Below are 12,645 nucleotides of genomic sequence, written 5' to 3' on the forward strand. Positions count from 1 at the left end.
TTACAGCTCTGGCAGAGAGGCCAGACCTGATGGTGGGCAGCAGTTTCCACCTCCAGGAAGTCCTGGGACACCTCTGTCATTGGTCTGAATGAGGGATAACACACACTCCATCATGAGAAATGGGGATGAACACAAGGATGCAGGTGAAGAAAGGGTTTCCTACACAGCAGATGCCTGCCTCCCAAAGCCTCAGGCCAACAGCCTAACCAGGGCCAGAGGCACAATCCTCACCCAGGAGTGAGGAGGATGCCAAAGCCAGCAGCCCCACTGTGGCAGAGTACTCCACACTCCCTGAGGGGCTATAGGAGGACATTCAGCTCCCACCTAAGACTTCCCAAGGACCACTTTCCTACAAATCACTGCACAGGACTTACCTAACTTGCCTGATTTTTAGCCTCAGATCTCCCCCTCCTCATTCCCTGTCATATCTAGACCTCAGTGGATCAACTACTGGAAGCAGCCTGGCCAGAAGGGCAGAGCTCCCAGCCTGGAGGTGCAGAAAGCCCCCAGGGTCAGACTTGCAGGAAGGCTGGCCCTCTGACTTACCCCTCTGTTGCTGGCGTTTTCCTGAAGAAACTTGCGGAATTTGTTTAGGAAGATGTATCTGGAGGCTTCCCCCTGGCAGAAGAAAAAACAGGTGGTAAATCTAGGATTTACAAAGCACACCACATGAAGATATTGTCACAAATGACCCATAGAGTGCTTACCCCTCCTCTGTCCTTGTTGTTCAGCAGCAACTTCAGAATCTGAACCTGGAGACCTTCCACCACTAAAAGGGGGACACACATCTGCCATCACAAAACCAGCACTGGAGAGCAACTACCCCTCTTAACCCTAACTGCAGTACCCTGTCCCCAGGAGAAAGCTCCCTCCCCAGCACAGGGGGCCCAGGAAGAACCAGTGACAGCAGAAAGCTAATCCCACCACTGAGAACTGAGAACTTTCTCCTCCACTACCTAGCAAGAAATTCATCCATAGCTAAAAACCAATGCAGAGGTTTGCTCCTGCCCCATCCTGGGGGGCTGCAGGTCTGTGCAGCGGGGTCCCATCAGAACAGAGCATGGCTGGCCCCCACCTCTGCACCACAGCCTGTCCTGGCAGGAACACAGCTGTACTTCACATAGTGAATAGGATTTAGAAACAGCTGCTGGCTGCACAAGAGGTGTGGGATCTTGGCAACTTCCCTCCTTCCCCACAAACCTTCAATGCGTTTCTTGAGCCGCTGGCAGCCTCTTTCATATGCCCGACGCCTCAGTCTCTCCTCAGCACTCTCCTCCTTCACCTCCTTACTCTCCTTGCCCTGGATGGGGCACAGACACTGATTAGTAGGAGAGCACTGCATAGGGAAAATGTCTTGCCAGAAATTCCCTCAAACAATGCAAAATGGAGAGCAGAAACTCCCTGAAACAACTTGCCAGTGTGTGACTGCAGCTGGCAGGATACCTAAACAGGTCTCCTCCAGCCTTGTAATGAGTAATGGCAGGAGATCTTTTGAGGACACCCCAGTCAATTCCTTAAATACTGTGAGGTTCCCTTCCAAATCTGTTGCCACAGAAAACTGTGCCCCCTCCCCTGTCTGAGCATCACACCTCAAACATACTCTCTAAGGGGACAAAAAAGATGACAGGGGAATGGAAAAGCTCCAGCTCTCAAACAGTAGAATCCACCAGTGCTAACACAGCTGGAAATAGGGGCCACCCAACTTCCTCAGCCAGAAGATGCAAATGGCAGGCAAGAACATTTCCTCAGCCTCCTGGGTGGAAGTGCCTGTACTCACCTCCTTGGTGAAGCGGTTGGGCCACCACGTGGTGGGAATGAGCTCCTGCAAACCTGCCTCCTCCACACGCAGAGGACTCTTGATGTAGAAGAACACAACGGAACGGAGCACGTCGAAGCTGTGCTGGAGTTAAAGCAAGCACACATGGGAGAAGGGACAGGGCATGTGTCCAGAGCTGTAGTGACAGACTCCTTTCCAAACTAGCATTGCAAGATCCAGAGGCCTCTGGAGAAGCCCCACACAGGTATCACAGCAGCTGCCCAAATGCTACCACAGGGCTGGACTGCTCTGAAAGTGGTTTTGCTCTAGGGATATTAGAGGTCAGTGAGGTAGAAATGAGCTCCTGTGTGTTACTAGGATGTGAACTATACAACACTGCTGCCTCCCCTCAAAGCATTTGCAGGAAATGGTGTCAGGCAGAGGAGACCTGAGAAATGAGCTCTCCAGACAAGGTGGCTTCTGCCTCCCTGGACCTACAGGTCCTTGAAGTGTCCTTGGCTGCATTATTGAGGGAAGGGAAAACTGAGACAGGAGGAGACACAAAGGATACAGAACATTGCTGAGTAGGTATTTCCTAGATTTCTCATGCTTCAGGACTGCAATGGTGAGCCGGAGGTAGTGGATCTAGGAAAACAGGAGAAGCAAAAGTGACTCCATCTGCAGAACATACAATTCTCCAATGGCCACAGTGTGACAAAACTGCCATCTTTGGATCAAACAACTACAGGATCTAAAACATCATGGACCTTTGGACATGGGGACATAACAGAAGCTGGCTAGTCACAGATTCCTGGGAATTCAGAAGTGCAAACTCACTTGTAATCCCAGGTCTGGGATGATGGGGGAGAACCTGTAAGCCCGCAGCAGGGACATCAGTAGCTGCTTGAGGCACTCATGCACTTCATACTCCTGAGAAAATAAGAAACACATTTAAGAACAATAGCAAGGAGTCAGGAACAGCTATAGCTCCCAGATTGAGATCTTGGAAGGAAGCATTCATTTCTGAACTGAAAAAGCAGGTGCTCTGAACCCAGTGTCCCTCTGACTCCACAGGAGAGAGTCCAAGCAGAAGTTGGTGCCAGTGCTTTGCTACAGGGAAACAAGCTTCTGCAGGAAGTCCAACTCACAAGTCACCTACAAAAAGCCAAAGTCCCAGGCCCTATTTGCTGGGAAATCATCAGTCCTCTTATTCACTGACTCTACCCAAGACACAGTGTTGGTAGAACTAACCAGAAGAGGAAGAAATAAGTCTTGGGTAAATGTGATGAGAGAAGAGTTGTCTGTTTGAATTCAACTCATAGCCAACCAGCAGGATGAGAGCCAACTCTTCCACAAACACAGCAGTCCTACCAGAGGGTCTAGTTTCACTGCTAAGATGGTGAGCCTGAAGGAGTCTATTTTTCTATTAAAACTTCTCATGGCAGCTGGCTGGGCCAGTGCCCACATCTGTAAACTGTTACCCCAAAGGGCAGACGTGCTGTCTCCAAGCAGATCCCTGGCACTGACTGGATCTCTGTAAGCACCCAAGCATTCCAGCAGCAGCAGCTCCCCAGCTGCCTCAAACATGTGTCCCAGGAAGGAGTAAGCTCATCCAGCATGGACAGGAAGGGAAGTTGGAGAGGCTTTTCCCCAGCAGTGCTGGAGATGGTGAGAGTGCACTGCACACTTCTACCCTAGTCCCACACACTCTGATCCATCTCTTCAGCACATGGCAGCACTTAGGACCTCCTTAGGACCTCCACAGCCAAACAGACATTAGTAACAATCAGAAGACTATTCTTATTGATAAATGTGATGTTTCCAGAAACAGGAAGTTATTCACCATCATCAGTTCCTTTAGCAGTAGAAGAAGCTTAGAAATGCCTGGTTAACTCATTGCCAGTGTCTGCATTCAACCCTCAGTGCCTGGGTGTGCAGCAGCAGCCAGATGAGCTAATTGAGAGGGTGGTCTACCACAAAGAAAAAAGAAGAGAAAGACACTGAACACTACCAGCATTTTGTAGGGAAGGCTCCTGTCCTCAGCACCTCCCAGGGTCTCCCTGGGATCCCTAGGGAGGAACCAGCACCCTAGCAACTCACCTCCATCAGAAGCCACATGAGATCCAGCAGCTGCTGAATAAGGGGGTGGGCCTCCACTGCCCCTCCTCGCTCCAGGATGCTCAACAGGAAGGTCATGAGCACATCTTCCACCAGGTACACCTTGCACTGCAGACAGAGAGGCAGGTCAACGTTCCTCCAGGGCACAGTCACTTCCCAGCAAAAGCTGGGGATTACTTTGCCTTGCAAGAGCAGTAAGAAGCACTACAGAACCTGGCAATGGGCAGGCAAAACTCACCATAAGAGGGGAGAAATAATTGAAGATGTGAGCTAATGTAATCAATACTGTGGGTTCTCCCTGCAGCTGCCACATGGATGTGTCTTTCTCCACCAGCTTCCCCTCCTGTAATGACAAACCCAGAAAGACAACATAGCTTGGATCCAGCCCAATCCACCTGTACACCAACAACTGAATGAATCACATGCCTGGAGCAGCCACTGCTGCTGTCTCATGCCTGACTGTACCAAAAACCTTGAACATGGGAATTCAGAATGCCAAAGAAGCCAGGCCTATTCCTCTGGAAGGCTGTAGTGCAGTCCAGATGTCACTATCAACCACATGCAGGCACTTTGACAATGTTCTATTAAAAAAAGGCTCTAGTTTACATGATAATTTGTAAATGGGAACACCTACAGAGGAGGAGAAATAGCAAAGCAGGACTTCATTTGAGCCAAGACCATAGCATATGGCATTCCCTATGCTTTGGGCATCAACAGATCATCCCTCATCCTAGTGGAAAACACTGTTTCCAGCAAATAGTGCCACAGCCAAAACAATCCTCAAGGCAGACCTGCCAGAATTTCATCACATTACTGAACAGGACATCAGTAAAAAGCTTAGGATATGAACAAACTGATTTCAAGAGTGCAAAATCAAATGCAGCAGTTGTGACCCTGACAAACATCACTTCTTGAATATTGGCAATGAAACTTCACAGGACTGAGAACAACAAAGCCCAGTATGACTTAAATTAAGTCCTGGAACTACCAGGAAGGCCATTTTGCAAGCCAGAGAGCTCTAGGGACACACATGCCCCATGCAAGCATTTAGACTCTTGGGTGTATGGAAACATCAGAGCTGGCAGCACGTGCCAGGGAGAGCAGAACTCAATTTCCCAGCATAGTGCCCTCAGATCCACCCCATGATGCCAGCCTACCGTCACATCTATTCCAATATGGATCACATTCTTCAGGTAGCCCAACAGCTTCCGAGCCTTCACCAGGTCTGCCACAGGAGGATCCTGCAAGGGCCGGTAACCTTCCACTGGATAAGTAGGGAAGTGTTAAGGGAAAATGCAATCTTTTGGGACTTCTTTTGTCTGTGCAAGGAAAAGACTCTGTCTGCTTTACTTTGTACCCCATCCCGGTTCAAACCATAGTGCCTTCTACATGGATGATAAGCCACAAGCTCTTATCTCCACTTCCTCCATACTGCAAGCAGAAAGTCTTTCACTTCTGCTTGGTGTGAAATACTTTTTTCATCAGAAAGACCAGCTGGAGCTCCCACTACAGCCATCAACAGGCATAGCCAGGGCTGCTCTGACAGGAGCTCCAGGCTTCAGCATTCACACAGCAACGGGCAACATTAATACCATGTCAGAAGTCCCATATGGCTGGGAGGTAAAAGAGATGAGCAACCAAAAGGTTCAGCAGCACATCAGCATTAGGGTTTCCAAAACTGCTGAGCGAGAATTTTGCAGGATCTGAGTGTCTGGGATCAGGCAGCCCCCAGTTGTAGACAATCTGTTGTCTCAGAGCTGAAAGCAACTCTTATTTCAGAAACTTGTGTTTGTGTCCTGGAGCTCTGCTTCAGCTAAGGAGGTATTTGGCTCTTCTCTCCCTGACTCAGCTCTGCACACAAGTGCTGACAGCAGAAAGTGAACTGCAGTCAGGTGTGTATGTTCTACAGCCTCCAAAGATGGTCTCAGGACAGGCTCTTCCCCCTTCAGAGCTCCTCTCCCCACACCTAAAGGATATCGGAGTGGACGGCTTCCGAAGTTAAAAGCCACAGACTCTTTGAAGGAGAGGCTGATGGCAGGGAAATAAGCCATTCCAGCACCCCTTGTGATGTTATCAAAGGCAGTTCCCAGAGATATGCCATTCCTGAAAGAAGGAAAACCCACAAGGTTTTAGTCACAGCAGGAGGGGTCTGAGGTCAGCTGGGCAGTACAGATATCAGCTTGCCAACACGGACACGCCCGTCAGTCATGCCTCCTGTCATTCTCAACCTGGCACACATGCAAATGTCACAGCTCTGCTGAGTGACAGCCACAGGAAGCACAGGGTCACTCCCATTTTCATATCAGCATGGGAAGGCACTGGGGTCTACACAGCATGCAGAGCCCACTCAGCTTCAAGGGCAACCCAAATCTGTGAGATAACTAAAGCAGTAGGACATTTTAAAGCATGTGATTTTTTGGCCTCATCTATTTGATGTTGGTGGCAATCAAGGATAATGCTTTCAATCTGCTCCTCCATAAAAGATGACACCGACCATCTAAAAGTTTTTAATTGCAACTGACTTGCTGCAGGCCAGGGCTAGAGAACAATTCTCATTGTGCATAGGAGCTGGAAACTGGAGATTTATCAACCTTTTCACAGCTCCTTGGAATTTAGGACAGGCAAGGTCTACACTGACTACAAAAGTAATCAATTAAAGCCAAGTGTGGTATTAAACATCACAAGAGATGCTCTTCCCTCTAAAATCCTGGCAAACTTTGCAAAGATTTTGTATCTTGAACATCTTCCTGCCAAATGTTTTCAACTGAACTGAACTGAGACCAAACAACTTATTCAGATGGTTTCTGAACAAAAGACAGAAAAACAAAGGCCAGAACTACCAAGGAACATAAAGGGGAGAGAGCAGAAATAGGGCTCAGCAACCTGCTGAGCAGTGAGGTAACCTTTCTGTTACACACAGACATACACAAAGCAGGGAATGGGGCAAAGATGCTTACAAGCAGAAAGCAATGGTGCCCTCATCAAGGTCTATCAGACAGCTGACGATGTCTCCTGCTGCCCAGGACTGCAGGAAAGGGAGAGAAGAGGTTAAACATATCTTTACAGGGTTTTCCCACATCACAAGAAAGACTGCAACCCAACCAATTCCTTGTGATTCAGGGTTAAAGAAGAGAGAGCTCCTTCTCCCAGCAGTTCACATCATTTTCAGGCACTTCTAAAGCCCACTTGGGATCTTTTCCCCCTCTGGCACTAGGAATGTACATCTAGCCCAACAATGCACCAGCTCTGATGTACTACAGGGAACCAGAGCCTTGCAGGGACCAACAGCAGCACTGTGCTGGGAATCAATCTGCTGGGGCTGCTAAACAAAGCCAGCACGTCCAGTACCCCTGAAGTGCAGACAAGTGCTGGCACAGAGATTGAAACAGGGAGAAAGGCTTGAGGGCACTTCACAAGGCCCAGCAGAATCCAGAGAGCAGAAGGAGTCAGCTGCTTTCTGCTCCATTCCTGGGGCACAGCTACTCACTTTGCCATAGTTTGTGGTCGTCACGTTCCACTTGCGCACCCTGTTCCCATCATAGGCATAGGAATCTGGCGTGTCCCCAACGCCTTCCTGCACCAAAGCATCAAAGAGGAGATTCAGACCAGGCACAGAGGATTCCTCTCACTGCAAGAGAATCTTTAAGGGGGAGACCAACAGACAGGGAGAGCAGCTGACAGCACACATGCTCTGCCTGGGAAAAATCCTCACTCTAGGAATGAATCCAGTGGCCTGTGATCTTTGGTTCAGGGAAATGCAGCACTCCCTACTTATTTTTGGGTCAGAAGAAGAGTACTGGCATCTGACACTTCTCATTTCTATCAAAGCAGCCCCCTGGGATGCTCATCACTTCCCCTCTCACATACTGCAGAATGACAAGTTAGTGAAATTCTGCAGCTGACACCCCTTTCGAGCACCAAACATCCCACCCAGATGAAACAACATCTCACTGCCCTCTGGGCAAAAAGAGCCCTGTAGCAGCAGCTGCTGAGGCCCATCCCAAGGGACAGACTGCCAGCACTGCAGACACACACACTTTCTGGGGAAGATACCAGCTGAAAGTCAATATGTAGCAATTCTATGTGCAGCAAAAGCACATCAACACACCCAGCACAGGCTTTCCCACTGAGCACCATTCTGTGGACACAGACCAGAGAGTCTCGTAAAGACTCTTAAAATAGCAGGCCTGGCATTTTGTGTGTGTGTGTATGGCATTTTTGGTGTGAATACCAGCAGGACACAGCACCAATGCAATGCTCTACACTGACCAAAAAAGCAGTGGAGGAGCATTCCCCAGAGTAGCTATACTACCTCCTGATTAAATCTGCAGTTGAGAGTACACCAGCCAATCTGCATGAGTCCCTGGGAGGAGATGAGCACCTCATAAATCCATTTCCCTGAAAGAAAAAGAGAAAGAGATGCCAGACAGTGAATTCTTGTCCCCTGGCTTGTTGTTCAAGAAGCTGAACCTGACACTGCTCCCACAGAAATATATGTGGCACACAAAGGAAGTTCAGGACATCCCCAGGATTCCCCTCCCACCCCTTTATTCTGGCATCACACAATCCTTCTCATTCCTTGGACAAGTTCAGTGAATGAACTGGAGCAGAGGGTGCTCAAGATCTGGAACATATTCCAGATTTCCTGAGCTCTCCAGCTGTCTAACACCCATACACTCCTCCCAGGGTCTTCTCTCAAAGCAGCACTGGTTTATCTCCTTACCTTTATACACACATGTTGTGGCCCTGATGGACCCAAAGTTACTGTGGCCAATCACCTGGACCAACAAACAAAAGAAATTTTAATGTTAGGCAAAAGGAGAGGCTTGTTCAATCCTTCCCATTCCCTCTGTCCTAGAGCTCAAAACCAAAGCAAGATGGAGAGCTATTCACAAGGACAGCATAGGGACAAAAAGGGACATCCTCCCCACCCCAGCAGCTGTACTTGGAGCCAACTGGCCCCAGGGAATCATTCAGGTCCTTCCCACAGCTCATCTGTACTTGATAAACCCCAGTGAAGCACCCAGCATGGCAGCAGTACAAGGACAGCATGTTGACAGACAGGCTCCCAGTGAATTGGCACAAAAGTGATTATGATATGGGAAAGATATATGAATGCTGTACAAGTTAGAACAACACTATAGATTCAAGGTGTCCAGACCAAAGGCCAGGATTGGCAGGTAACATACTGCCTAGGAACTGAACCGTGTTAAATCCTGACTCTTGCTGTCTTGAGACAGACCATGAAGAGGAAATGAAAGCAGGAACAAGGAATTCACAGGCAAGTCAGTCCAATCCATTCTGTGAGTCAATTCTAGGTACAGCCAAAGTAATCCACAGCAGGTGGTTAAAGGGAAAGGGGAGACCAGGGCAGCCTGATTTGTGAGAGGCTAAAAAGCAGGCATAGATTAAGCTCAAGAGCAGGGGATGTGCTTGCTCATGAAAGGGTGAAAGGAGTGCAGAAATTACTGAAGTAGGAAAGAGTTAAATTCCAGTGGATTCTTTCAGCTGACTTTTTGCATGGGGAACATCAGCTAAGGAGCAAGCAGGTAATTAGTGGAAACAAAGGAGAAAGGAAAACCTCAGCTTCAGCCTCTTTCTAGCCTTTTAAGAAGACCAGAAGGAAGGAAGAGGCAGCCTCCTGGAGGGAGGGACAGGAAGGCTGGCTGCTTAGCCAAGTGAGCCCCCGGGCCAGGGTAGTCCTTTCACTTCCTCACAGCCCCACTCAAACCTTGCTGACACTTAGTGGCACTGCCAGACTTTCTCCCAGGAGAGCTCATTTCCTCCAGGATGCTGCAGCTTTCAGGGCAAACTCCATTTACACACGCTACAAAGTCACTGACAGGGATCTACTACAAAGAACAAACCAAGAAACCCCCAAGTGCTTTTAGTCCCACAAAACCATTTTCTGCTGTGTCCAGCAACACACTCACCCCAAGTAAGTCATCATCCACCAGCAGGAGCCCCTCAAAGCCGCTCGTGTGGTCCAAAACCACAGTGGAGGGACCGAGCCGGCCCTCTGCCACCTGATCTGAAACAAGAGTTGCAGAAAACCTGTTGGGGAGAGTTTTGCAGGATTTAACAGCTCACCCACTGGGTACCTCCAGCCAGACTGCAACAGCACCTGGATTCTGCTCCAGGGGAGGAAGACTGTGATAGTGTTGCCTATGTTGGACCCTGAGAAACTCAGAAAAGGAGAGAGATTTAAAAGAAAGTCTTCACAGCGACTCAGCTATGAAGCATTCAGGCCACATTAAGTTTTCCACATCCCTGAAAATTTTACTTTGACAAAATTCAAAGGCTAAACTGTGTGCCAAATGTTTGGCTATATGTCACACTTTGATTGCAGCCAGCAAGAAAAATTTGGCTTTCTAGGAGGGGAGCAAGGTTGTATCTTGCCACATCCTGATTCACCCAGAGAAAGGATGGCAGTAAGAACACAGGGTACAGCCTGAGGCCCAAAGTGAATACCTGCAGTGGAGACCAGCATGTAGTAATTGTAAATAAGCTTCTGCATCTCTCACTGATGATAGCACTGCACACTCCTGGTCCAAGCAATGGCTCTGCACATCATTATCAGTAAAATACCCCCAAAACTGCTTTTCCAGACATTTTAGCCTGGAAATCTGCCTCCATCTGCAAACAAACCTGCTGCAAGGCTGGCTGATGAGCCCCTCACAGGCAGGATTTAAAAGCACAATAAATTAGAGCACAACAGCGCTCACTCAGGGAAATGCCTATCATGATACAACTTGTCCTTCCCAATGAAGCAGCACAAGCAAGAAGCACAAATTGGACAGGCAGTATCTCCTACCTCTGCTGTCCTCAGAGCCATTCTCCTCTGCCAGCAATCGCTCAAGGTGCTCCTGCAGGTTCTGGAACGTCAGGTGCTTCCTAGGGAATAAACACACAGCAGCTCTTACAAAAAACTTTGTCTTCAATATTTCAAGAGCTGCAGCCCAGACCAGTGTCCTATGCTGAGACATAAGCCAGGAAGTTCTGTCATTGATCTGTTTCATGTCATGAATCTAAGGAATTTGTTGCCCATTGTGTTGGGACAATGAATGAAGGACCAAACACAGCACAAACAAGCCAAGTAGTTAACAAAGAATCTTACAGTCTTCAGTCTGCTCAGGAGTGCTTTGTGGCAGTAAGAGAACTGTGGTACAAGGCAGCAAGAAACCAGCTGTGCTACCAATAACTATGGACACGACTTTGCTGCAGTCAGCATCATACAAACATGGCCTAAGTCAGGATTCGTTTTTTCCCCAAAGTATTTTGCAATACAAAAGAAGAGAGAGGACCACAGCGGCAGCAGTAGCAGTTCAGACAAAGGTCAGGCTAGTCCAGCATCCTCTCTCTGTGAAAATAGCTAAAACCATTTTGTTTTCATACTGAAAATTCTCTCACGCATCCCCTTTGGGCCACTGTTCTAGAGAACTTACTGCCCTTCTTTGGTTCTCTCCTTTCAGGGATAGTTCACTTAGCTGATCCTTGCACAAGAGCCTCCTTTTACTGTGAGAACCACTAGTTGTTCCTACCCCTGCTTCCCACTTCCAAAGCCATCTGGGAAACAACTTTTCACTTCTCCAGGACTAGGGATTTCCCTCTCACCCTAATGGTGAGAGACATTGTGAAAGCCTGATGGATGTGAAGATGCACGGAAGTGAAATCAAAGAATCAGCTTTGGTTGGCATGAGAAGGGTGGCTTCAGCAAAGCTGCTTCATCAGCACTGGCATGAAGGAGGAGTTGTGGAAGGAGAGTAGAAGAGCATGAGACAGGCAGAGAGATGTGTGCAGTGAGCTCCTCTATAAAGAATTCAGGCCTCTGAAGGCAAGATGTCATACCATAAAAGTTGCTCTCTTATGGCAAATGTTATTTCCAAGACCTCTTTGATTGCTACTGGGCTTTCTACCAAGTAGCCACGTCCAGGGAAAAAGGTTGGAAGGCAGGAAAAAAGAGAGACCAGTCCAACAAACTATCAGTTCTGTGCATTCAAGTCATTAATCACCAGACAAAGAAATCAGAAATATTGAAAACCAAAATGCTCAGGCAGATGGAGTGTTCCAAGGCTTTCTGGCAGGAGAGCTTGTGGTAAAGTAACATGACCCACTTTGCCTCCCCCGCACCAACACCCCAGCTCACCAAGAGCCAGAGGGCCAAGAACTATTTATAGCAGCTCTGAGCTCACGTTGGAGCTGGCAGTCCTAAGTATAGCCTTGGAATGTGACCCCAGCCATGCTGCAGCAGCAGCCACAGGCCTGCCTCACTCTGCCACACTCCTACCTGCCCTGAACCTGCCTGACTTGCCTCTGGCAAAAGAGATGCAAGAGGAATTCTTTTCATCCAACACTACAAGTTTCTGGGATTAAAAGGTGAAGGAGAACTGAAAATAAACAGGAAAAAAGCCACTAAACAGGAATTTTGTGTTTCTCTTCCTTTGGTGACTCCTAATAAAAGTACTGGCAGTTCCACAGCCTGGAAAATGTATGGAATTGCATGGGTCAGTAACAGTCTTGCCTTTAGGTTACAGGGCACTATTTTTAATTCCTGCACCTGACACGTGTACATTTTGCACTTCCTTACAAGCAAAGGGGGAACAGGAACAATCAGGTGAATACCTACTTATTTCAAAAATATTGCCTAGTGTGCTGGTATATGGGATTTTTCATGCAAAAAAGAATCCTTCCTCACAAGCCCTGCAGTTTGAAAAAGCCATTAAAAGAGCAGACCTCAGAGTTGTTTCTGTAACATGGAGCTGCTGTGTTTT

General features: G+C 48.2%; 1 protein-coding gene across 2 annotated transcripts in view; it reads right to left on the bottom strand.

Moving 5' to 3' along the window:
* Positions 1-12,645, bottom strand: part of RNF123 (ring finger protein 123) — a 48,217-nt gene that overhangs the window by 31,914 nt on the left and 3,658 nt on the right. For both annotated transcript variants that reach the window (XM_066557996.1, XM_066557995.1), the window contains exons 4-19: positions 10,689-10,768; positions 9,808-9,905; positions 8,598-8,652; positions 8,187-8,272; positions 7,362-7,448; positions 6,832-6,899; positions 5,852-5,977; positions 5,032-5,146; positions 4,113-4,217; positions 3,857-3,982; positions 2,594-2,686; positions 2,328-2,401; positions 1,778-1,895; positions 1,201-1,300; positions 708-769; positions 547-618 (exon numbers count right to left, since the gene is read on the bottom strand). In XM_066557996.1, coding sequence (XP_066414093.1) covers positions 547-618; positions 708-769; positions 1,201-1,300; positions 1,778-1,895; positions 2,328-2,401; positions 2,594-2,686; positions 3,857-3,982; positions 4,113-4,217; positions 5,032-5,146; positions 5,852-5,977; positions 6,832-6,899; positions 7,362-7,448; positions 8,187-8,272; positions 8,598-8,652; positions 9,808-9,905; positions 10,689-10,768 — 1,465 coding nt within the window. The remainder of the gene's footprint in view (positions 1-546; positions 619-707; positions 770-1,200; positions 1,301-1,777; positions 1,896-2,327; positions 2,402-2,593; positions 2,687-3,856; positions 3,983-4,112; positions 4,218-5,031; positions 5,147-5,851; positions 5,978-6,831; positions 6,900-7,361; positions 7,449-8,186; positions 8,273-8,597; positions 8,653-9,807; positions 9,906-10,688; positions 10,769-12,645) is intronic.

Source organism: Molothrus aeneus, chromosome 12 (genome assembly GCF_037042795.1).
Source record: "Molothrus aeneus isolate 106 chromosome 12, BPBGC_Maene_1.0, whole genome shotgun sequence".
NCBI classification, from domain to species: domain Eukaryota; kingdom Metazoa; phylum Chordata; class Aves; order Passeriformes; family Icteridae; genus Molothrus; species Molothrus aeneus.